This window comes from Poecilia reticulata, chromosome 21, assembly GCF_904066995.2.
Source record: "Poecilia reticulata chromosome 21, P_reticulata-male-v2, whole genome shotgun sequence".
Classification (NCBI taxonomy): Eukaryota; Metazoa; Chordata; class Actinopteri; order Cyprinodontiformes; family Poeciliidae; genus Poecilia; species Poecilia reticulata.
The window spans coordinates 11,905,567-11,929,251 of NC_088850.1; the positions used below are offsets into that span (position 1 = coordinate 11,905,567).

The 23,685-nt window shown below is 39.4% G+C and overlaps 3 protein-coding genes across 4 annotated transcripts; 1 reads left to right on the plus strand and 2 right to left on the minus strand.

Moving 5' to 3' along the window:
* Nucleotides 1-1,192: 1,192 nt before the first annotated feature.
* acbd3 (acyl-Coenzyme A binding domain containing 3) lies at nucleotides 1,193-8,420 on the minus strand. Of its 2 annotated transcripts, none has more exons than XM_008397797.3 (8): nucleotides 8,107-8,420; nucleotides 6,815-6,956; nucleotides 6,383-6,523; nucleotides 6,017-6,175; nucleotides 5,704-5,878; nucleotides 4,817-5,063; nucleotides 3,588-3,872; nucleotides 1,193-3,338 (listed from the first exon to the last, which is right to left on the minus strand). In XM_008397797.3, exons 1-8 carry the CDS (start codon nucleotides 8,372-8,374, stop codon nucleotides 3,124-3,126), a joined length of 1,632 nt encoding a protein of 543 aa, XP_008396019.1. In that variant the 5' UTR covers nucleotides 8,375-8,420; the 3' UTR covers nucleotides 1,193-3,123. The 2 variants fall into 2 exon arrangements, with proteins under 2 accessions (XP_008396019.1, XP_008396018.1); XM_008397796.3 differs by having other exon boundaries at nucleotides 3,588-3,875; nucleotides 8,107-8,419.
* Nucleotides 8,421-11,983: 3,563 nt separating this feature from the next.
* On the plus strand, nucleotides 11,984-13,355 carry mixl1 (Mix paired-like homeobox). The gene is made up of 4 exons (XM_081602806.1): nucleotides 11,984-12,049; nucleotides 12,126-12,392; nucleotides 12,492-12,609; nucleotides 12,696-13,355. Exons 1-4 carry the CDS (start codon nucleotides 11,984-11,986, stop codon nucleotides 13,214-13,216), a joined length of 972 nt encoding a protein of 323 aa, XP_081458932.1. The 3' UTR covers nucleotides 13,217-13,355.
* Nucleotides 13,356-13,362: 7 nt separating this feature from the next.
* On the minus strand, nucleotides 13,363-23,047 carry lin9 (lin-9 DREAM MuvB core complex component). Its single transcript, XM_081602379.1, has 15 exons — nucleotides 22,810-23,047; nucleotides 20,203-20,235; nucleotides 19,963-20,054; nucleotides 19,462-19,575; nucleotides 18,029-18,159; nucleotides 17,531-17,656; nucleotides 17,236-17,393; nucleotides 16,967-17,100; nucleotides 16,708-16,836; nucleotides 16,091-16,192; nucleotides 15,930-16,010; nucleotides 15,733-15,858; nucleotides 15,394-15,576; nucleotides 15,193-15,290; nucleotides 13,363-14,394 (listed from the first exon to the last, which is right to left on the minus strand). The coding sequence occupies exons 1-15, from the start codon at nucleotides 22,838-22,840 to the stop codon at nucleotides 14,289-14,291; spliced, it is 1,644 nt and encodes a 547-aa protein (XP_081458505.1). The 5' UTR covers nucleotides 22,841-23,047; the 3' UTR covers nucleotides 13,363-14,288.
* Between the last annotated feature and the right edge of the window lie 638 nt (nucleotides 23,048-23,685).

The following is a 23,685-nucleotide window of genomic DNA, read 5'->3' on the forward strand; positions in this document are numbered from 1 at the left end:
ACTCCTTCCTTCCTTCCTTCCTTTCTCCCTTCCTTCCCAACAAGAATGTACAAAGTGGCAACAGCTTACCAACACATTCACTAGTAGTGAATACAATGATACACCCACTGTTAAGAGTGTGTTGAACGTGTGACACCCACTGTGATTCATTTAGAAAAAAAACCCAGCAAAGACAAGGTTTATTATCTTGCCAGGCATGATTAAGATCCGCATTTGTCCCTCAAACCAAAGAAAATGGGTTTGACAGAAAAACCAACCCATCACGGAGATGACTCAACACCGGTGGGAAAAGGAACCAGTCTGATAGTATTTACTCGCTGCAAGGTTATTACTTGTGTCCTTGCATTCCTATCATTGCTTCCTTTGTTTCGTTTAACATATGTATGTTCTGGAACTGAAGTTTTTTTTTTTATCACTTGGAAACTGTTTTGAAAATAATGGCAAATATGTCCTTGTTATTGAGTAGGAGGTACAGCTGTGAGATTAGAAAAGCATTCATAGTTTAACAAACAGGGCTGACACATTTTATTAGAAAAGCCTGGAATTTGCTGGAATCCTGTCATTTCCAAGCCTGCATAATTCTGGGAAAAAGAAAATAATGTAATTTAAATTCTTTTATTTCCTGTCCCATTATCTCAATAATAGTGGCCATTATTGTTCCCTTAATTCTTCAGTAAGTTGTTCCTTCTTTTCTTTATTGCTAGTGTACTTCATTTCTTCCTTCTCAAATTTTTTCCTCCCACTTTTTTCTTTTTATCATTTTCTTTCCCTCGTCCATCCTTGTTTTGAATCCTTCCTTCCCAGTCTCCTTATTTGTTATTCCTTGCTTCTCCCATTTCTTCATATCGAAGGAAAAACTATATTGTGTATTTTTTTCCTTCTTTCACCCTGTCCTTATGTTTTTTCCCTTCCTTTCTTTCATGCCCTTTCTTCCTCTCTTTACTCATTTAAGGACAGACTCAAAATTTGAGGCTGGAAAAAGTGTCAATTTTTACATTGTTTGAACCCTGAAGCAAAATTAGACAATTGGCATTTTTATTACCGGTACACGATTTTGTGAGGGTAAAAAAAAAAACATTCATATTTTGCATACGGAATAGCAATAAAATCCTTAAATTTCAACAGAAATACCAGCGCTAAAACCACATTGCAGTTATATGTGTGTACATGTAAAAATAAGCAAAGACAAGGGTCAGAAGATGAAGTTTAATCAAGATTAAATATATGCCCAAAAGGATTTTGCAACTTATGAATTAAAAAAAAAACAACATAAAACTAAGTAAAGACGATGAGCTTCTCTGTCATACCAATAGTCTTATACCTTTGTCCTTTTAACAAGTCATGGGGCAAAATGAAACTCTCATTCACCTTATAATACAGTGCATCAATTTCCAAAACCATCGCCTTTCTCCGAGTCTAAAACCCCCACACATAAACCCATTCATTGAATTATTTACAGACAAGGCTTGACCAACTAACAACCAAACTGGTTAGAAATAAGAAACTTAACAGACACACGTCTTTAGGTACAGGAATGGCGTTGACTGAGCCATAAGTAGTGACAATTTGATCCACAAATCACTAACTGCATTAGAGCCAGGCGTATTAAATTACTGGAAACTCATGAACAAACCCTTATTTGCCTTTGGATAAACACACACACACACACACACACAATGCACAGTGTGATAAAGCCAAAAATAAACAGAACCCTTTTCCTTCGGCCATTTAACAAACCCCAAGTTTAAACAAACGTTGAGAGCACAAAAACATGTGGATGCATAAATGGGAGATGAATTTGAATGCAGAACACAAGCCAGCCATCTCACTTTTATTCCAAACACCAGAGATGAAGATCGGTGCAGATGTGAGGCAATCCACACCAGGAAGAGTAGAGAAGAAACAGCATTTGTGCAACAGCGATTTCTGCGCAGATGTAACAGAGTGTCGTGACCTGAAGGAACATGGATTGTTGCTCAGGGTATAGATTATCTACAATGGAGTCAAACACAACTCTCTCAAGTAATATTGACACCACCGTCTCATTTAAAGTGATTTTTGTTTTAGTCAGACGCGTGACCCATTGTGGAAAAGGAGAGAGGAAACAGCTGCCTGAAAACAAAAACAAAAAAAAAACTGCATTTAGAAGTAACTGGACCTAGAAGTAAAGTTTTCCTGCACCTTGTACTTAGATGAATTTGCTCACAAGCCGAAGAGGCTGACACTTCAGATGAACATACTCAATTATCACTTGTCCTTCATAAATTAGGCCAGCAGTCTCCATTAAAGAAAATGTACTGCTGCTGCATTCTGCCTGTCATACAGAATCAAGTCATGAAGATGAAAATTGTACAGGAAGCAGTAATCTGAAAACTCCTCTGCCTTAGCTAAACAATCCTCCCTGGACTTTACTTAAGCTTAGTGACCATGGTACAGAACACATTATGGTTTCACAACAAAAGCCATGACTATGTTTGTGTACACTGATGTTTTTTAATGTGGTGTTTAAGCGAACCAGAGGATCTCTGGAAAAGGCATAGTGTTATGAAGCACATTTCGCAGTATCGCTGGAGTTCCAGAATCATCTGTGTTCTCAAAGGGGGCCGAGGGGAATACATGACCACCATTTCCGACAAACAGGAAAAGTCGGCTCACAGTGTTGGACATGCCGAGTTTCCATTCGTTTTTATGGGCGTCAGTCACACAAGGCCACGCTGGGAAGTCCTGGGCCGGTGTGGTCAGCAGGAGGAGGAGTCCAGAGTGGCAGAGGGGGAAAGTGGTAAAACACAAGTTTAGAGGACACTCCTACAGCTTTGTGTATGCAAGTGCAGCAAGGACAGTTAGTGAATTTACAACAGGAATGCGCACTCTTTTCTTTTTTTCCCCCCAAAAAGGCTCAAACAAGATGTGTAGCATGGTTGGAACTTGGTTCAGGCCTGCACATACAGAATACATCAGTAAAATCTCCAGTTTAAGGGTCTCTCTGTCTCCCTCTGGTGGTTTCTTTCCTCCATAACGGCTCAATTTAGTCCTTCGTACACAGATACAGCCAGCCTTTTACATACATCTCCACCTACACACACGAAACATGAACAAACACTCTCCCTGTGTCTTTAGTCAGGCTTATCTGGTGTAGTAGACTCTGTAGTAAACACTCTTGGAGCGCCAAAGGGAATATGAGTTGTCAAACTTTAGCAGGTAGACTCCACGGCCGGGGTACTGGTGGCTGCCAGCGTACACCTCCTCGTGACAGTCCCGCCGGTAAACCGGCACAATCTCATCCACGTGAGGCTTCCCTGCCTCCTTCTTCGCCTTCTCCTCCTCAGTGGGAGGATCACCTGAGGACAGAAGGACAATGGGAAAGTTTAGACCGGAGAATTAAATAATAGAGAAATTATTGAATTAAGTCCAGTTTAAGGTATAAGTTTGAACTTCAAAACTATTCCTTTGATAAACCGCTTAACATTATGTATTTTTGCTCTGTTCTTTCCACTTTTAGCAATACTAAAGATATTTTTACTCAGTGTTATTGAGTGCAGGACATTCAAGGCTTAGCAAATGCAAACTAACGGAATGAGAGCCCTTACCTTCATCCTCCTCGTCTTCGTCGCTGGACTCCGACACGTGCACACTGACTGAAGCAGAGGCAGCGTCTGTCCACTCGAAGAACACCCCAAAGCCAATGTCATAATAGTCTGTTGCAAACTCCCAGAACAGGTAAGCTCCTTCCTCGTGGGTGGGGACGCGCACCGTCACAACCTCGCCGCGCCCCACCGTGATCACGCTGTCGGGATCCTGGCGGATCTTCTCCTTGAAGTCCTTGATCTGCGGCCGCGTCCACATCGACGGTGCAGCGATGACTGGTGGGGAGTCTGCTGTGATTGAGGGAGAAGAAGCAATTTGTGATCTGTTGAAGGGATCTGCTACCAAACTAAGAGCCCAACCCTTCTGCCTCCTTCTTCGCCTTCTCCTCTGTGATACATCGATTTAGCAAATTTTCTGGTTTTAAAGATTGAATTTTGTGGACAATCTGGATTTCTTTTCACCAATGCAATCTTTGAATTTCCATAGTAATGATAACCCACCCAAGCAAAACTATCTTTATTCACAAGCATGTTTTATAGTTTCCATTTATTTCAACCTTTAATTCAGGTCAACTCACAGAGGGAATGATTGAAATAGGATATTTTCGATCATTTGTAACTTCTTTTTAAGAACAAAAAGTAAGGAAATAATTATATATATACACATCTGGGATTTTATTTTTAAGATACATCACCAAGCTCTCTCTCTACCCTTAGGATACACATTACACTCCCCATTAGCAATTATTCCAGTTCATAGAAACTGAATGACAATTACCAGATCCAACAGGCTGATGAATAATTTGTTCATAAAGTGCATGTGCCTGTGAATGATCAGCAGAAGTGGTGGGGTTTTGCTTACACAGCTACCCCTCTGACATTTTGTCCTCCACATTATCTCTTACTGGGACACCAGTTGTCCCGGTTTGTGTTTTGGAATAAAATCAATGCCTTGCACATTTCCTGCATGACTTATTTTCCTTTGCGACTAGGACTTGTGGCCAGAGGATACCTAAACATATCATTTATCACTTGGTCCAGCACTTATCCTCCCTGCCCTCAAGGTCACATAAGCAAGCCCAGAGTGCACCATTTCCTTCTCCCATTAGCTGAGCTAAAAGGAAAATGTGGATCTTTCTTTATGAGTTCAAATCCTGCATGTGTTTTTTTTTTTCTTTTTTCCCCCCCCAACAAGAGAGAGAGAAAAAAAAAAAAAGCTACAGCCAACAAACCTAATAAAGGCCCGTTCTCTGAGACCTCCTCTGCCAGCTCTGGCTCCTGCTCCCTGTCCATGCTCTCCGAATATGAGTCCGACTGGCCTCCATTGACCGTAGGAGCTTCCTCGCTGGAAAGTGGTGAAGCGGCACAAAACGTCCCAGCTGCTGAGGCGGAGGTCATATCGCCGCTGTTAAAGCTGTTAGCATCCAAGGAGCCGTGCATCAACAAATCATTCTGCTGCTGTTGCTTCTGTAAAGCCGCCTAAGACAAAAGAACGGCAAAAAAAATTAACCATCACGCAGAATACGCCACACTGGAACTGGAAGATATTTTTAAATATCCAAAATAAAATACAACAACCAAACCCAATAAAACGGAAATAGAAACTACAAACAACAAAAAAACAATAAAATAAGGCACTATGAAGTCTTCGTGAGAAATATTGTCCTTCAAAAAAATATTGACCGTCACAAGGAAATTATCAAGCTTGTTTTAATTTCTCATGTGATTAACTGCTGATTGCAGCATGCGTGCACATGACTATGCTTTGATTTAAAATGTGCTGTTTTCGGCTACATCCATCTTCCCATAAACTCTGAGGAAAACGTCCTAACAGCATGATGCTGCCACCGTATTTGGCCGTGGAAGTCGTGTGTTCAGGTTGGTGTTATTGCAAAAGTTGTCTGCATGAAAACAAATAAAATACATAGAGTTGCAGATTTTTTTTTTAACAGGAGTTATAAAAACCCATGTTTTCCTTCTGCTTCTTTGTGTTGGTGTGTCCCATAAAACTCCAATAAAATACAATAAAACCTGTGGTTGCATTGTGAAAAAGTTCAAAAGGACATGCATACTTTTCAAGGCCAAAGCAAGCTGCTCTCTCTCTTGTTGTTGTTGTTACCTGCTGCTGAGCCAGCTGGACCTGGTAGAGCTGCTGCATGTACTGCTGATAGTGCTGCTCCTGAAGCTGGCGGATAAGGCTCATCTGTTGCTCTGGGTTGTTGGGGTACTGCTGCGCCGCATACTGTTGGAACTGCACTGCTGTCTGGGCGTTCAGTGCCGCCATTATCTGTTGTCTGGTTGAAATAACAAAAGGAAAGCTTTGAAAGTCAGGATCGGTAATAACAGGTTTGCCTGTAAATATCTTGATAATAGAGAAATCTGGAGGTCAGTTTTGCGCTAGAACTCTATAAACACCTCACAGCGACACATACTTCTGCTGCTCGATCCGTAGCCTCTCCTCCTCTGCCTGCCTCCTCTCCTCTTCCTCTCTTCTCAACCTGTCCTCCTCCTCGAGCCTCCGTCTCTCCTCCTCCTGCCTCTGCCGCTCCCTCTCCTCCTCTTCTTGCCTCAGTCGCTCCTCCTCTTCTTTCCTAAAGATGAGCAAAAACGGAGAACGTGGGCTCAAACATGCATGACTGAAAATCAAAAGCATCTTTTTAGGCATAAAAATGGCAGTTCAGAAACTTTTAGGTTGCTATATTAATATAAAACCCTTAACTGAATTGTGCTTCATTGCATATAGATGAAACTTTGGCCAAATTAATGCTTAGAAACTGCGGCAAACTTCTATACTTTACCTTTTCCGCTCCTGCTCCTCCCTTTCAATCCTGTGCGATATGACGTAAGGAGCAAAGAGGTTACAGCACTTATTGAGAAGCTTGACAAACTCCACCATGGCCTCTTCTTTCTCCATATTACCTAGGGAGGCCCACTCCTTCCTGCACAGAAAGTAACATGGAAGGTAAACAGCACAATTAAATCATGAACAAACAGGCAAAATAATTACCTGCTAGTTAGAAACTTAGATAAATAATCTAGTGCAGTAAAAGAAATTCATCAAACTCATAAAATGCTCTGACTGAATTTAGCTCTTATTAATAAGGGTCATAAACTGATATTTGACCAAAACCATCCTCTCTGAGTCAATATGTTGAGTTTTCATAACGACACAAAAACAAATACAAAGACTACATAATTCACATGAAAGCAAAGTCGTATTCTGCGGTTACCTTCGATCGTTTCCCAGGACGTCAAAGAAGCCGACTTCCGGGGATGCATCAGGATTATAAGGGCCCAGCAACACCTGTTTGTGAAGGGCCACAAGCCGAAGCTTCTCCTCATATGTAGGGTGGAAGGCCTTGCCATCTTTATCTGATCAGAAAAAAGTGGAAGAATTTAGTTAGCATATTCTTAAAGCTAAACTATGCTGAAAGAAAGCCTCTGAATATCACAACAAACATGTGATACAAAGAGGACACAGAAGAAGCTGCAATTTCAAATCAATATGAGCATATTCGCAGAAAATTGGTAACAATTACATGACTGAACCCGGAGGTCACCATGACAATCTGTATGAACTAAGCAGGGCTGCTTTGAGAAAAAAGGTGGTCAGAAAGGCAATGCTTAGGACTTAATAAATGTTACCACTACAATACATAGTTTTTTCAGTGAAGAGACAACATGTAGATAGATTTATAATGGCACTGGCAAACTAAGGAGATCAAGAAGCAGATTTATGTACTGTGTGATATTTAAACAAGTAGAACGAACCCAAACTGACAAACTGGGGAGAAAATACAAAGCAGAGATTTCCTTTGTGCAGAGTGGCAACCAGGCCACTTAGCTGTTTGCACAGTCATGGCCAGTGCTGGAGTTGCTCACGCGTTTAAGCGTCTCTTATTTTTGCACGGGTTTAAAATATAAGTGAAGGACTTGGAATTAAAAGAGGCGGAAACATTGCTATTCTGTAGAGTTCGCAGAGCCTTATAATTGGCAACAATGTTAGTGTAGTAGGGAAGAAAGCAATCATAGTTATGCTGTCCGACATTTATATAAATTCGGCTGAAAGCAACAAGGCCTGCATCTGTCCTCATTTGAAACTCTTTGACTTCATTGAAATACACCCATAAACGTTCTATAGAGCTGCAGTAAAAAGACTGGGCGTGTTAAAAAGCCCCCAAACAAGTCGCTGTAAGCTGCCACATTCATTTCAGAGTGGACAACTGCTTCAGACAACATGACAAGATCCATCACTCCTACTGAATAACTTAAACTCCGAAAACACAACCGCAATCCAAAACCTCAAGCGCCTCGCTCTTGTTTTACGCCTCAACGGTCAGCTAACATGTCGTTAGCTACTGATTAGCTAGAGAGCTAATAGGCGACTGACAGTTAGCAGGTAGTTGTAGCAAAATGCTAACCACAGTCAGGAGAAAACCGGGCTCACAATACATCACGCGCTTTTAAAAAAAAATCCCGCATAACAGCACCAGAGCTGATACATCATAAGAATTTAAAATACCTTTAAAAAATTTAAGGGCCAGTCCGTACAGCTCCAGTAAAGGAAAGCCCCATTTCCTTTCTATCGCAGATTTGCCTGACTCTCCATCGTCGCCCTCTTCGTCCGCCGGTGTATCTGTCCCAGGTTGAGTAGGAGCGAGATTCGGTTCTTCCACCTGGTTCTGCTCGTCCTCGGGGTCCGGGCTGAGGGTGAGGCCGTCGATGGAAACTTCGAGCCGGCTGGTCGTAGCGCTGTCGAGGTCGCCGCTCTGAACCTCTGTCGCCATCATTGTAGACTGTCAGCTGAAGCAGCCACGTACCTACTTCCGGTTAGACCTGACAGAAGATCCGTTTTTTTTTTAAATAAGTAAACAGTGACGAGGCTTTAACCCGAAAGGCAGAACACATTCATATCGGATTATTTACACATTTACTTCATTTTAAAGCAAACTAAAATAAAAAGCAGTAGAATCACAGAAAAAGTGAATGACAATTATAGTTTAATATACATTACTTAAAACCAATGGAGAGTCCAACTATGGACATAGACCGGCCAAAATATTCATTCCCTTAGCTCCTGGTCAGACTGCCTCTCTTGCATCTGGTGTTCACTATCAGCCCATATTTGCACAATTTGATTTTTTGCAGCTTAATTTCAACCTTTTTTCTTTATTTTACACAAAGACTATGTACAACATTTGATCGACATTTTCTAAAGGAAACATTCTAATTTCCACCTGTAGTGCCAGTGCAGATTGAGGTCAAGTATAATTTAATAAACTGAATTGATAAAACCAGCATAAAATCTTTGAATTCTATACATAAATCATAATTCAAAACCAGTCAAACCATTCCAACTACAACCCTACACATGCTAAGAAAGACCATTGCTTGATTTATCTAACCATTCACATTAACCAATGGCTAATTTGTACTGTGTATGAAATAAAGCAATGCTGCAACGAGAAGTGTGGGAAAAGATTTGATAAGATTTGATTTCTAACATGTACCTTATAATGACAATGATGAAATATCATTCATCATTAAATATCTATTTATGAAATAACTTTAGCAACTAAAACGTAAGTTGCAATGTCATGTGTAAAGTTCAAATACCAAAGGACTTCATCTGAATCAACTAAACCAATAAAGAAATCATGGAAGATGCTCCCAGCCCCTCAAAAACAAAAGTTAAAAAAAAAATTGTTAAGACAGTTTCAAAAACATTGGAGTAGATGAATGGGCTACCACAAGAATCTGACCATTCTTGCAGGTAAACTAAAATACCTGTTAAATACACAAAGACCACACTGAAAGGAAAGGCCCATAAGGGAGTTGACATTTTCACATATCTCTGCAAACCTTTGAGGTTGATCTACCAGCCTGACTGTAGAACAAATGCATGTGGGCCAGATCAAGCTATACGTTTGCCAAGTCTTTGGAAGCTGTGAACCTGTTTTTGGATCGTGAGGCAGCTGCTGACTAGAAATAGCCATTAATCCCTATACGCACCTCTGGTGTCTGAAGTGCAGTCCTGACTGAACACAAACACTGATTTCTTTTAACAGTTTAGTTTAATTTCTGTAGCCTAAAGCTTAATGATAACCCAAATTAAAAATGAATCAAGACAAAACTGTTTGTCTTTACTTAATATTAGTAAAACTGTAAGCTTTCTTACCTGTTTGGATTTGCAGAATTGCTTCGAGGAAGCATATTGCTCAGTGAGAACTTGTCACTGACAGTCACAAGGGAGCTGGAAGTTTAACACCCTGATTTTGCATAGCAATATGGTCTGTGTTCACAGGCAATACCCAATTAGGGTCCTCAGACAGAGCGACCGAAAAAGCTGTGAACGTCCTAAGCGACAAGAGCATCCTACCTGAACAAAGGTGAAGGCGTAAAAGCGCTGAGATCAATAAGCACTAATGTTGATGGGATATTACACAGCAGCTGTAAATTCACAAAGCCAGCAAGTTCGCTGCATTCTCAGTTATTTTTTTTTTCTTTCAAAATAAGATGACAAAAAAATTGATGACTTTATAATTATATTGCCAAACATAGAGCCTTTATCCCGTGGTTTACCGCAGCATGAAATTATAAGTCTTGTGAGTCATCCACAGTCTGGATTTCATTTAGTGATTCAGTTTTGCAATGTTAAAGTCAACCCACACCCAGAGAAGTTTCATATATGGTAAAACACAAATTTTTCAAAGGACATTTGCACAAAAGCCGCCAAACTAATGATCAAGTGCACTGTTAAGTTGTTAACCGAATAAAAGCTAATTCTTACTAATCTTGTCAAACAAAAGGGGACGAATTATCCTGCCTGCGATCCTAGATGGGCTATTGACTTGATTCCTATACAGGTGAGTCTACTAATAACAATTGGCCACTCCTTTGGGCTTCTTTTGAACTGGAGTTTGTGTATTCCAGTTAACATTAGGAACTTAGGAAGTTTCACTTAGGAAGACAGTGAAGTATAATTTTAGGACAACATTATCTTTTAAATAAATAAATAAATAAATAAATAAATAAATAAATAAATAAATAAATAAATAAATAAATAAATATGTATGTTATAGCTGTAAACAAATGTATTTATTAATTTACTACACAATGCGTAATTGTGTAAAAGAAAAATAATTTTAAAAAACAAATAAAAGTCTGAAAAGTGTGGCATGTATTTGCATCCATACCATTTGAGGCAAAGCTGTCTACAACCTTACAGCTGTGAACCATTCGGGAAAATCTGACAATTTTTCAGGGCAAATCAGTCAGATTGAACAGACTAGAATCTAAAGTTAAGAGAAAATTTTGGTAGTTTAAAGACCAAATTCACAAGTAGTTACAAAAAATAATAAAATCAGGTAAAATATGTTTTGGTTTTTTTCCAAATCACTTTCTTTCGATATAAAACTTATGAAAGTTTAACAAAAACTGTGGGTGTATGCCTGTGCCTAGTACATTTTTGGTTAAAACATGTTTGTTTTTCATTCAGTGGGTAGAGAATCTAAAAATTCTGAGAAGCTTTACTTCATAACCAAATTACTCAAATAAAAGTAAAAAGTACAATGTAGTAAAAATTCTTCTAAAGGTAATTTTTTTTCTAAAACGTTACTCAAGTAAATGTAATTGAATAAATGTAAATGGTTAATACTAAACTCTACCTGTCAATTTAGGAGGAAGGCAATTTCGATAAGCTACGACTTCCTTCCATTTCATGCTAATTAAGTGACCACACTTTTCAGGCTTTTAAGGTTAAAAAACTGAAAAATATGTCCATCAGAGAAAATCCCAATACATATTTGAAGTTTTCAATTATAACATTACAAATTGAGAAAAGGCTTAAGGCGTCAGGGTTAATTCTATAACTCAAACTTTAAGTTAAATGATCATTTCTCATTGTTTTACTTGACATGGACTGGGTTTGCAAATTCAGTACCAAGCCATGGGATTCTGTCTTCCTCCTGTCGCACGGCGAGTCCTTTGAACTTGTGCCCTGTTGGGAATATTTCCGTCCAGTTTCCGACTGTCTCCCTTTGAAGACCACCGGTCCATTAGTGTAGCTTCACCCATTTCAGAAGCGGATAAATGTTTTCTCTGTCAATGTGTATTGAGGCCCGCAGCTTCCATTATCCCCCGCCTTCATATAAGCCCGCGGCCGCTCCACCGCTCCGGGTGTGATGGTTTACACCTCCGCGGGCCCACAGGCGTCTGAAGTCGCTGCGCGGTCGCTCCAGTGCCAGTCGGCCCCGATGGCTGACCCATTCACACGTCCAGATAGCAACTACCTTTGATCGCGGAGGGATATATTAACTCGAGCAAACTCGAAGGATTCAATCTCAGTTGGACACTAGAGGTATAGGACGCGGAGGACCATGTCTGCGGTTCGTGGGAATATGCGCGTCGGGGATCAAAGTCACTTCCAGATGTATCAAGAGGGGCCCCTGCAGTTGAACAGCGCCGTATCGTCAGGTCAGTTTCTTTAGCCTTCTGTAAAAAATAGATAATTTCAGCAAAGTGTATGCATCTACACTCTAGCTGATTCTTCGTGTCATTTACGCATTTCCCCCCAAACTCTTTCTAGACTATGGAGCCTCAGACGTTACAAACTACTTTACCTCAATAAAACCTGGTGCGAGAGAGGACAAGTGCGTTGCTATACTGACCCACAGGAGAAAGAGGACCAATTTCACCCAGCAACAAATAGAAATTCTGGAGAAAGTTTACTCTGACACCAAATACCCAGATATCTACTTGAGAGAGAGACTGGAGGCTCTGACTGGGCTGCCAGAGTCCAGGATTCAGGTAATGTGCTTTAGGTTGACGGATTCAACTCAAGAGAATCGGTTTTCAATAATTACTTGTGACAAAAATGAACCACTCTTTTTTATTTTCTTGCCTCAGGTGTGGTTTCAGAACAGAAGGGCCAAGTCACGTCGCCAAGTTGGCTCCACAAAAGCATCCAGCGCACCATCAGGAGGCCCCTTTGGGCAACTTCAAAGCAGAATGTGTCCAGAGAAAGGTAATTATTAAATTAAATCAGTAGAAAGCCCCCAGCTCCCCCATTGGATCAGGGATCTTTTCTTACTTGGCTTCTTTCTTTTCCAGTCTACGATAGCCATGGTACTGAGGTACACAGGTCAGGAGGTCTGGAAGATGGTTGGACCGGCGTTCAGCTCAAATCCAGCAGCTACGACCGGGAGCTACCTTCCTGCATCTACGACAAGGGAACCAGAGCCCCAGCAGAGCACATACAAATCAAGCCTGCCGGGGCCGTCCCAAGCTGCTGCATCCCTCTTTATCCCGATGAGTTGGAGCACCATCCAAGAACCAAAACCAGCATGCCTGGCAACCAGGGGCCACAAATTCTGGTGGAGTATGACAATTTCCCACCAAATAAAACGATTGGACCAGAGATGAAAGTTGTGATTCCTCCCCTACCGACCCAAGAAAGCTTCAGCAGGTCATCCCCGCAGGATAAGGAAGGCCAAATGCGGTATCCACAACCGAAGGCCACAGAAAGGTTCAACCAGTTTCCTCCAGTCTTTAGTGGAGAGGCACAGGACATCAGTGACTCTGATTCTGACTGGGAAAGTGATGCCATGGCTGGCTTTCATGGCTTTATGTGATGTGTATAAAGAGTCAATGTTAATGATAATATCTTTATTTATTATAAAGCTGTAATAAGACTGAGTGTTAAAAACCCCCAAAGAACTAAGAAATCTCTTCATATGTATTAACTGGAATCTATTTTTGAATAAATTCAACAACAATAAGCAGTTGAAATCGCATGTTTAATATAAAAAAGAGGGAAACATTTATATACAATTGCCCTGAGGCGCTCTCATATACATTTGTACAAAACAAACAGGAAGGAAGTGTTGACTTGAGATCTTAAGGGTTAAGTCAATAATGCAGGCTTCATTTGTGGGGGGGAAAGGGAGTTGCAGCAGCAGCCATGCCTGAGGTGGAAATGCTAAGATCTTAGAGAGTAAAAGGCATCGAAACCCAACATTTCTCCTTTATAAAAATACCAAAATCTCTTTTCAGTGCACACAAAAATTACAAAAGCCATTTCTGAACATACAGCAGAAATGTTGACAATAGTCCTAATAATCATATAATATACAATTATCTACAATCAGTTTTATAAAACATTCTTCAGCTTCCCCTGTGCTTGCCAGCGGCGGAGCAACAGAACAAAACACTTACAGGGGGAAACATTAGGGACAGGAAATATTTCTTCACAACCATACACATCTATGCAAAAATAAATAAATACAGACTATAAAACTGTTAGAATCAATGTTTGGCACATGGAAACCAATAAATAACACCTAAGAGCTTGGAGATCTCAACTGTGGCAGGTAAAGGTACAGATTAGTGATGACAGGAGACTGTTTCAGGCTTGTATTGGTTGGTTGCACAAACATTTTTATACAATAAAATGATGGGTGGGTAAAATACATGACATCTTCCCTCCGTTTAGAAAACCCCAGGAATCCGAGACAAACTTTGTCCAAACTTGGGCTTGCACAACGGTGAGCCACAGTGTCAACACGGCCCAATGTTTGTCGCCTTAACAGCTCCGTTTTCAGGAAACGGCAATAGTAAGCCTCATTTCAGTGTGTGCATGCACCTGTGTGTGTGTGTGTGTGCGCGCGTGTGGTTGTGTGTGTGTGTTAGGGAGGATGCAGAGACTCAGACCGCATTGGTGTTGTTGGCAGCGAATGCGTGCAGATTGCCCAGCTGACTAAGACCACTCTGGATGTGTGCCACATGGATTTCAACGTTATTCTGAAAGCAACTGGAAAAAGAAGATTAAAAAGTCATTAAAAAAATTAACAAGCAATGCCTCCTAAATGTTTTCATATCCAATTTTTTTATTTTTATTTTTTTTCAAATTGTCACTTTAAAATAACGTATGGATTGTGGTTATAGACAGTTTTTATGTGAGAGATCAACACCAGTTAGTAGCATAATTGAAGTTGTAACAAAGATCTTAAAAGTTTGGCATGCGTTATTTTCTACCAAGTTTGTACATCTGGACACGGAATTCTATAGACCATTGTTTGTAAATCAGCTCAATATGAGCCCAATCAAACATACATACAAGTAATGCCATAAGATTATTAATTGGATTGAGGTCTGGTCTTTGACTGGAACCTTCTAACATACGATTATGTTTTGATCTAAAACTGGTGTCCAAATCTTTAGCTGAAAATGCTGCCAGGCCAAAAATATCAAACTGAACTACTTTACTTAAATAAAAACAAATATATATGTATATTTTAGTTTTCAATATATGTAACTTGCTTGCTTATAGACTAAACATACAATATTTCATTGGAACAAATAAAGTAGATTATTTGGTTAAAAAAAAAAACCATCCTCATGGCATGATGGTACTACAACAGTGTTTCACCATGGCATAATATTTTTAAGGGTGGTGTGAAGTCTAAACTAAACTCCAAATAGAATTCCTTATAATTTGTAGTTTTAATGTGATGAATAGATAAATATATTTAATGTCAAAATTACACATTTTTATTCACCTGGAGAATGACTACAAAAAAGCAGAAGGAACTATTTGTAGGTGGTTTACCTGAGGTTGGATGAATCAATTGATGCTTTGATGTCATTCAGGGAGTCTGTTAGAGATTTAAACTCAAATGAATTCAGATCTCCTCCGTCTGCAAGACACTGAAACAAAAACAGGACACCGTGCAAGGATTTGCCACACATGAGCATAACCAGTCTAATTCTGTCAGGTGTTGCTGTGCAAAATGTCTCTCTGTTCTCCAACCTTTATCTGTAGCAGCAACGCGGTGAGGCGGGAGACGAGGTGAGTGAGGCTGGCGTTTGTCACGCTCGGCTGGCCGTCCCGCTGCGTGTTGCTCAGCTGCACCATCTGCTGGGCCTCTTCTTCGCAACGCCGCCGCAGATCTGTGGGATGGTCAGCTGGAACCATGCCCTGGTCTGGAGAGAGCTGAAAACATAAACAACTCTATGTAGCAAAGCCTCTTGTCCTCCACTTTTCACTACCTACATGGTTACAGATAAACAGTGGTGCAGACAGTGGGATTTAAAATAAATCTCAGTGACTAAGCCTGCTTGGATTTAAAAGCATTCATTTTTGACTTACTTCACAACAGAACTGCTGAACTTCATGCAGCACCTTGTTCAGATCTTTGTTGAGCTGCTCCAGCTCGAGCACAGTGGTGGCATATCGCTTCTGAAAGTCCAGGTCGATTGGCATCGAGTACGACTTCTGAACACAGGAAGCCAACATGCAATGAGGTTAAGCTCCATCTCCTAAGAATTTACTTTTAGTCATATTACCAGTTTCTCTGCCTCCGTGTTCATTTCTTTTAAGTGCTTTATGTGCTCTTTCTTGATCATGAGGATTTTAGATAGCCTCGTCTGAAAGGCAGAAAAATGTGTTTGAAGTGACGCTGGTTTTTAATGATTCAAACCTTTTTTTTGTGACAGGAAATACTTACAACTTGGACAAGGAATTTTACAGGAAATCCACCCAGTGTTTCTCCATCTGTGCTGGGCAGCTTGGTCCTCCATGGTGAAGCGTTCATAAGAGGATCATTGTCCTGGTTTTTGAAAGAAATTGAAATGTATGTTGATAACCAGTTCAGACAATAAGAAAAGGCAATTACACAGAATGATGAAAGTACAACAAAATGTAAAATTATTTTGCTGTAAAATGACCATCAAGTGTTTGCTTCAATCCTCTGGGGGTTGTTGGAAGTTGTGATTGTGTTAGATCACGTTCCTGATTGAAGTGAGTTTTCTTAGCCCAATATTAGCTCCTACTGCTATCAATTACATCCAACTAAGCATGTACTACTTTGCTAAGAAATGTATTAAACTGACAAAGTCAGATACGGGAATGTAACCGCAGATGAAGCTAGTTTTACAAAAATACAGACTCGGAGTAAGAATTCATGCTAGGCCTTTCTGACTCTGGAAAGTTGATCATCTCTTAAATTCTCAATAGAATACAATGAAGTTTGTAACATCACAAAATGGACAAAGGTTCAGGAGGCACTGCCTACTGAGGAGAACCAGACAGTTAACCAAAAACTCTTGTTGGATGTAAGTTTACCATTTGAACAGGAGTGGTAACAGATGGGTAGGGCGCTCGAGGAGGAGTCATGAGGTTCTGTATGTAGCGTGTTGACCGGTGCTTCTGTGCGAAGGCAGAGATGGGCATAGTCTCATTGGGCTCATTGCTCTGAAAAACAGAAACATTGCTAAATTAAGAAAAAAAATTGATCCACCATTTCCTATGCTTATATATTTGTTAGAGCAATTGCCTACTGTGGTGTTATTTCATCAGCAACAGAAGAAGGTAAACGCTTTACCAGGACTTCGTAATCAGGCACAGTGTGAGTTCCCAGGCCGCTGCGGTCGAAAGTGACACGGTAAGTTGCAGCGCTGGTGTCAACAGCATCGATCTGCCCCGTGAAAAGCCCGTCATGGACACCTCGAAGCCGAGCTGAAGGACAAAAAAAAATTATATATATATATATATATATATATATATATATATATATATATATATTTGATTGCAATCAAAATTGAAAGGTGACTGAAGTTAAAGCACATAACGTTTTCATTGCAGTGACCTTACCTGTGACTTTAGTTCCTATGATGAGCGGTAACGGGATTTCATCGGGAAGGTCCTTGCAAGTCGACACGTCTGACAACTTCCTCTGCTGCAGAAGACGCATCTTCTGACGCTTTTGTCTCAGGGCCGTTCGCTCTTCAGCAAAGAAGGCAGACGAACACCTAGGTGGATCATTAGAGTCCAGCAATGAGATGCCAATTCTTTTCCACTGCAGAGTTCAGAGTTGCTCATCGAAAAAAAAAAAAAAAACTAATGAAAATGAGCAAATTCATCTTTTATTGTAAAACTCAAAGCGCACCGTCTTGGTTTCCCCATCAGCCTCCTGATTGTTCCCCACTCGACTCGAGTCAGTTTTCTTGTTTTTAGGTTGGGAAAAGATTCCTTGAGGCACAGGCAAAATTCATTGTCACCTTCAAAAAGAGGCCTGGAAAAATAAACGAACATAGTTTAATGAGGGAAATAAATGAAAACACAATTATTTAATTTTATTTTTAATTAAAGATATTTACAGATTATAAACAAAAGTACACAGTCATAATTAGAATACAAGTTCCGATGAGGCTTGCTTGTCAGATTAAAAGTAGCACTGAAAGGTTCAAGTGGGTATTAAATATACTTTTCATCCACATTTTTGTATTAAAACTATTATTAGTATGACATAATGTTCTTAATCTCGAAACATGAATGTCAGTTTGGCATGAACTGTGTCTAAAATGACAAGCAGAACTAATTTTCCCTGATTTATGTGTCCTAAATCTAGAAGTATTAATTACTATGGGTAAAAGAGAGAAATTACCTGTCAATATTGGAATAAAACCATTCATAGATGCACCATTTGTGAGCTTTGGGTAGCTTAAGAAGGTTTCTCAACCTCAACCCAATTTTTTGTGACGCCTTCTTATCTGGTGTTACGATGTTAGAAAACTTCTGCAAGACAAGTAAAATAGGCATTTAAGTAAATATACAAACACAATAAGTGAACATTCAGTTTAATGGACTCATTACAAGGCTTTTTTTTTTTTGCAAGACAACTAAAAATGCCAAATCTCTCAGATTCTATCTACCGTATTTTCCGCACTATAAGGTGCATCACATTATAAGGCCCACCTTCAATGAATGGCCTATTTTAAAACTTTTTTCATATATAAGGTGCATAGAATAGAGAAAAAACTGCTACAGTTAAGGGTTGCCACCCATCCCGCGATTTGTTCCATACTCTACAAATGTGGATGTGTAATAATAAAGAAATGGTCCCAGAGTACTTTATATAGTAGGCTGCCCCAGTCATTGTTTCACTCACGGTGTTGGTGTTGTGATATTGTACCCAACTGCTTTCTGGGTAACACAGACCAACCGACACGCTGCCGCCGCAGTCTCTGTCCCCCCCCCCGGCTTTAAATGTATAGGGACTGGTCCCTTGGTAACTCTAGTCAAAGCACCCCGGATGAATATCTAAAGCCACTTTGTTGACATAAAGAATGTCAACAAAACAGTCCGACTCCGGTCGGTGAGGAGAGCCTTCCGCGACTTGGCCGGGGCGTGGCAGGACGATGGTTACCCTTCTCCGTTTGCGCACAGCATGTTGGTGGAGAACGTGGTGCTAAAAGCAGACGACCTGATTCTAGACGGTCGGTAGGTAGATAGGTCAGTCAAACTTTATTAACAAACCAGCGTTCTGACAACTATCCCAGCATGCACTGCGCGCTGCTAGACCTGTAGTGGCTCATTATTGATCCATATATAAGGCGCAGCGGATTATAAGGCGCACTGTCGGCTTTTGAGGAAATTGAAGGTATTTAGGTGCGCCTTGTAGTGCGGAAAATACGGTAATTACTTTTTATTATCTAATATTTTTAAAGGCAAGCTTTATACAAATGTTTTGGCAGAAGACTAGAAACGGATGTGGAAAAATAAGGTATTAAGTCAGAATTTTTATAAAAGAACAAACAAAGCTGAGCTGAGGCAATTCCTATGTAACAATATATGAATCTCGGCCTTGTGAATAATTTTCTTTTAGTCTGTTGAATATTTCATGAAGTGTCTTTGAATACACACACAGAGCTCCGCTCTGATGTCGTCCCATATATAATATTCAAGGCTACAGAAACAACGCTACAATTGTCAGTCGCCAAATATCCACACTTGAGGCACCATTCCAGAAATTCAACCAGAATGGGAAAGTATATGTCACTTCTCCTTTCTAATTATGAAATGTTAGGAGCTTTTCACCTGTGGTGTAGTGGTGACCCTCTGGCTCCTACGAGGAGATCTGGAAGAGATTCGCTGCTGGGGCGGTTCGTCTTCATCCCGAAACAAGCGGCTTCTCTTAGAACTCCGCGTGGGCTGAGGAAACAAACGTAGGGTTTCTAAACAGACTTAATATGGCTCAAAGGAAACAGTTATTAGACATTCTCTTTTCATCTCTTTCTAAGAATTTATAAGGAGTACCAAGATAAAACACCTGGCATTCGATGAGATAAAAGTAAACTAAACTAAGTCTTCATTTTTTCTTAAAGCAAACCATTAAAAAAAACCAAAACAATAAATATTGAGGAAATCCCTTAAATTGAATTTGATTTTCTTTTAGACCAATGTGAGAAATTTGTCCTTCTGTTACTACATACCAAAACAAACTATTAAAATGTCTTTTAATATATGATAACTGACTGGTACAATAACAACCCACATGATCCGGATCATTCCAGTCTTAACCCTTATCGTGTTTCTTACCGTGTCCATTGTGATGGAAGAATGTCGTCCTCTGGTGTTGTGTGCTCTTGTGAAGCTGTTCTTTTCATTTAATGTGTTGGACAAACTGCCCTCTGTAAAACAGTCAGTGGACCTGTTTAAAATAACATCACTGCTAAACACAGATGACAGGTTTTGAAAAGAAAAATCAACATGTTGTCTGACACATGAGAAAAACTGAAGCTGACAGCACCTAGACGGTAAAAGAAAGTGACCACCGACCTTTTAGACTGACGAGCGCCTCAGCTGAGGAACCTGAGGAAAAGGGAATTTTTTTTTACTATGTGAAATAAAAACAAAATAGTGTAGAAAGAAATGAAATTACATTATAATTTGTTTTATAATTTATACCCATGCGTTTTGTGTACTTTGACAATTTAAGACGTTTATATCCCACAGTCTGTTTTTGTTTTGTTCCCCCACAAAAAGACTAAATTAAATACTTTTAACTATGATGAAGTGGAACATTTTCAGGTGATTGGAATCGGATGTTTCACACTTCATCCATATGTTAAAACAACAAGACAAAGCAGACTTAGTCATTTTCACTATTAATCAAGTATAAAAGGTAAGTCAGAAGAAGCTCAAAAGATGCAAGACACAAAGGAAACAGTATTTTCAACAGAAACGCATCAGGTGTTCATTCAAGCTACTAAAACGGAAGTTCGGCCACAGAAGATAACAGGTAGAGGAAGTCAAATTACAGCAGTTGTAACCTGTATCAGAGTCCAGTATATTTGTCATGTGACATGGTGGCTTAGAAAATGTAGTCTTAGGGAATTCGTATTGTTCAGTTGCAGGTACAATATAACAGAGGCAATATTTAATTGGGGAACAGAAAATGCTAACAATGATGAAGGTGGGGGGGAGGGGGGTTACAATTCAAGAAGGCAGGTAATACATGTGCCCTATCTGCCAGTATGTGACCTACCATTATTTGAGCATTTGTTTTTAAAAAGCTGGATTTGAGCTTTACATAACTTGTCATGTAAAGTCGATTTCCAAGATTTCATGCTTGTAGAGAAACATATCTGTGCTCTTAAACACTACAGCAAATATATTTTTTTCTTCAATATATTGACAGTTGTATTTTTTTATTAAAATCTTAAACTCCCCAAAAAGTCCTACATAAAATTGTGTGCTTAGTTTATAGGAATGTTAGAAGATGGGCGCAATTAGTTAATAATAATGCTTATTTTAATTATTTCTCCCAGTCTGTATTTGAACAGGTTCAATCTCAGAAACTGCACTGGGGTAATAAGCAGAATTATTCATTCACAGACATTCATCAGTGTTTGAATATGTGTATTAATAGGTGAGGAACTGAACTTTGGAGTTCTCAGAGTTCATACAGAAAACGCAGCTCATATTGTTCAAAAACATAAAAAAATACAGCAATTTTGAACCTTCTGTCCAATATTGGCCAGCTCTATATAGCAAATTCTGACCATGTTCATTACTAATATATATATATATATATAACCAATTAGCATTAAAAACTAAATAACAGTACTGTTTCAGAACTTGGATTGAACTAGAATGAATACAAATGACTTTGAATCTGTCTACAAGTGGACTAAATTGACAATATGTGATGCTTAAAGCACATGTGTAGCTGCTAAAATGAGTGAAGTGACTTAACCTAAAACATAAATGGAGTCCATTTTCCTTTCCTGTATTAAGATGAACACATCTGTTGTTTACTTTGAAATGATCTTATCTTGTGACATAGTGCGCACTGCATTTTCAGATTTCCAGAAAAAGTGCAAGTGAAACATTGCCTCTTAAAGTAACTGTCAGGATATCAGTGATACTGAGAGACTGCTCAGTAACTTTAGACTGCTTTTCAGAAGTCAGTAAGTGTTTCATTTTCATTTGAGCATTTTCAAGAAAATAGACAACACACTACTTATAGCTCTTAAAGGCTAATCGCAATTAACTAAATTGACTTGTAAACACAAAGGTATAACAACAGGAACTGACTCAAGCATTGTATCGTTAACAACAAATGCTATCTGTTGTTAAAAAAAAAAGACAAAATGTAGTTTTTTAGCTATCAATTTTTAAACGGAATTTAAATCTCTGAGAATATCCTAGCTACCCCCTCCCCTCCCATTACACCAAACTCCCATGAACCACTGATCCAAGGCGGACCTTTTAACCCTGACAGCATCCACACAGCTCCAGTAGAAATAGCTGACGAAGTCATTAAGGCCTTCACCCTAAGTTTGAGCTGTCAAGTGTGGACTGTAACGCGAAAACATGCATTAAACCAGCTAACGTTAATGCGTTATAAAGTTATTATAATAATTAATTACATTGCCAACGATAGTTTCAGTTGTTGAATAAAAAAACTTAAGAAGCCGATACGTAGCGTTTAACCAGGTGAAATCACCGTAGCTAACGAGCCGTTGGGATAAAACTAAGCCACTGGCAGAAACACAACTAAAGAAACTATGCCCAAGTACACAAATTAATACCTTATAGCTAACGTCGCTTTTGTAGTCCTTTTGTTATTGCTAATAGGGTCTTGAAGTTAGCATCGGTTAGCTCATAGCTAAGCTAATGGCATTTGTTTACTCGGTTGGGGTGAAGTAACTTGTTCAACTCTAACGTTAGCTCTGGCTAGCCTGACGTGCTAACAAACGGTAGCTGACTAGAACAAACCGGTGCATCTAGGTTTAAAACGGACTTCATGAAGACAGACCACGGCATCATTATTTCTATTGCATGAATGTGATTTTGGCTTTTTATCCGCTCTTTATCTCATCACCAGAGCACCGCAGTTTGTTTCCGTTGTAAAACTGTTAAATTTGTGTTGTTACTCACTCTCGTCTAACAGCTGGTCCATCTCCGCCATCTTGAATTAGCCGCGCCGCTTTTTCAAAGACGTTGTCAAAATGCATTCTGGGTGGGAAATCTGTGTGGAGGGCGATTTGAGGAATAAACATTGTATAACTCAGCAAACTGGTGGCTGGAAAGTTGTTTTGTTTCATTGAATTATATTAGACATAAACTTTTCATTACACATATCCACAAAGGGGATTGTAATTCTCACCGGACACATTTGAAAAACTGTTGGGAATGATATCAAAACCAGATTCAGCCTCGGGCACTCAGCAACCAGTCTTTGTTAGAGGCTTAGCACATCCTGAGAACTACGAGGGTATAATGCCTTAATAAGCACACTATAATGATCCTATGTTGAATTTCCTAACTAATAATTTGTGAAATAACACATTCTCAGACAAGCCATTTTTATTGAATGAGATGGTACAGGTAATTAAGTGGATCTCTTAATGTCAGATGGCATCCGCTCAAATCATATCTAATGAGGAATGGTCAACTTTTTCACATTTTGCATTGTTACAACCACAAACTTCAATGTTATTGGGAAAACCAAGTGAAGTAACTGTCATGTGAAAAACATGTTTTTCACATTTTCTTCACAAAACAACAAAACAAAACTGGAGTGTTTGTGTTTACTCTTTTGTATCTGATTCAGTAGCAAATTGCCTTCATAACTCAAATATACATAGACCCCATGTGAAAAATTAAATCTCACAAAATATCAGTGAAAGATATTTTGCAGAAAAATTATAGGCATCAGTAACCTTTACTCCAAAGAGATACTTGGAGTCTTGTTTCTTTAGAATTAATCAAATTTTGCTTTGCAAAACAACAAAAGACATTTCATCTTGTTTT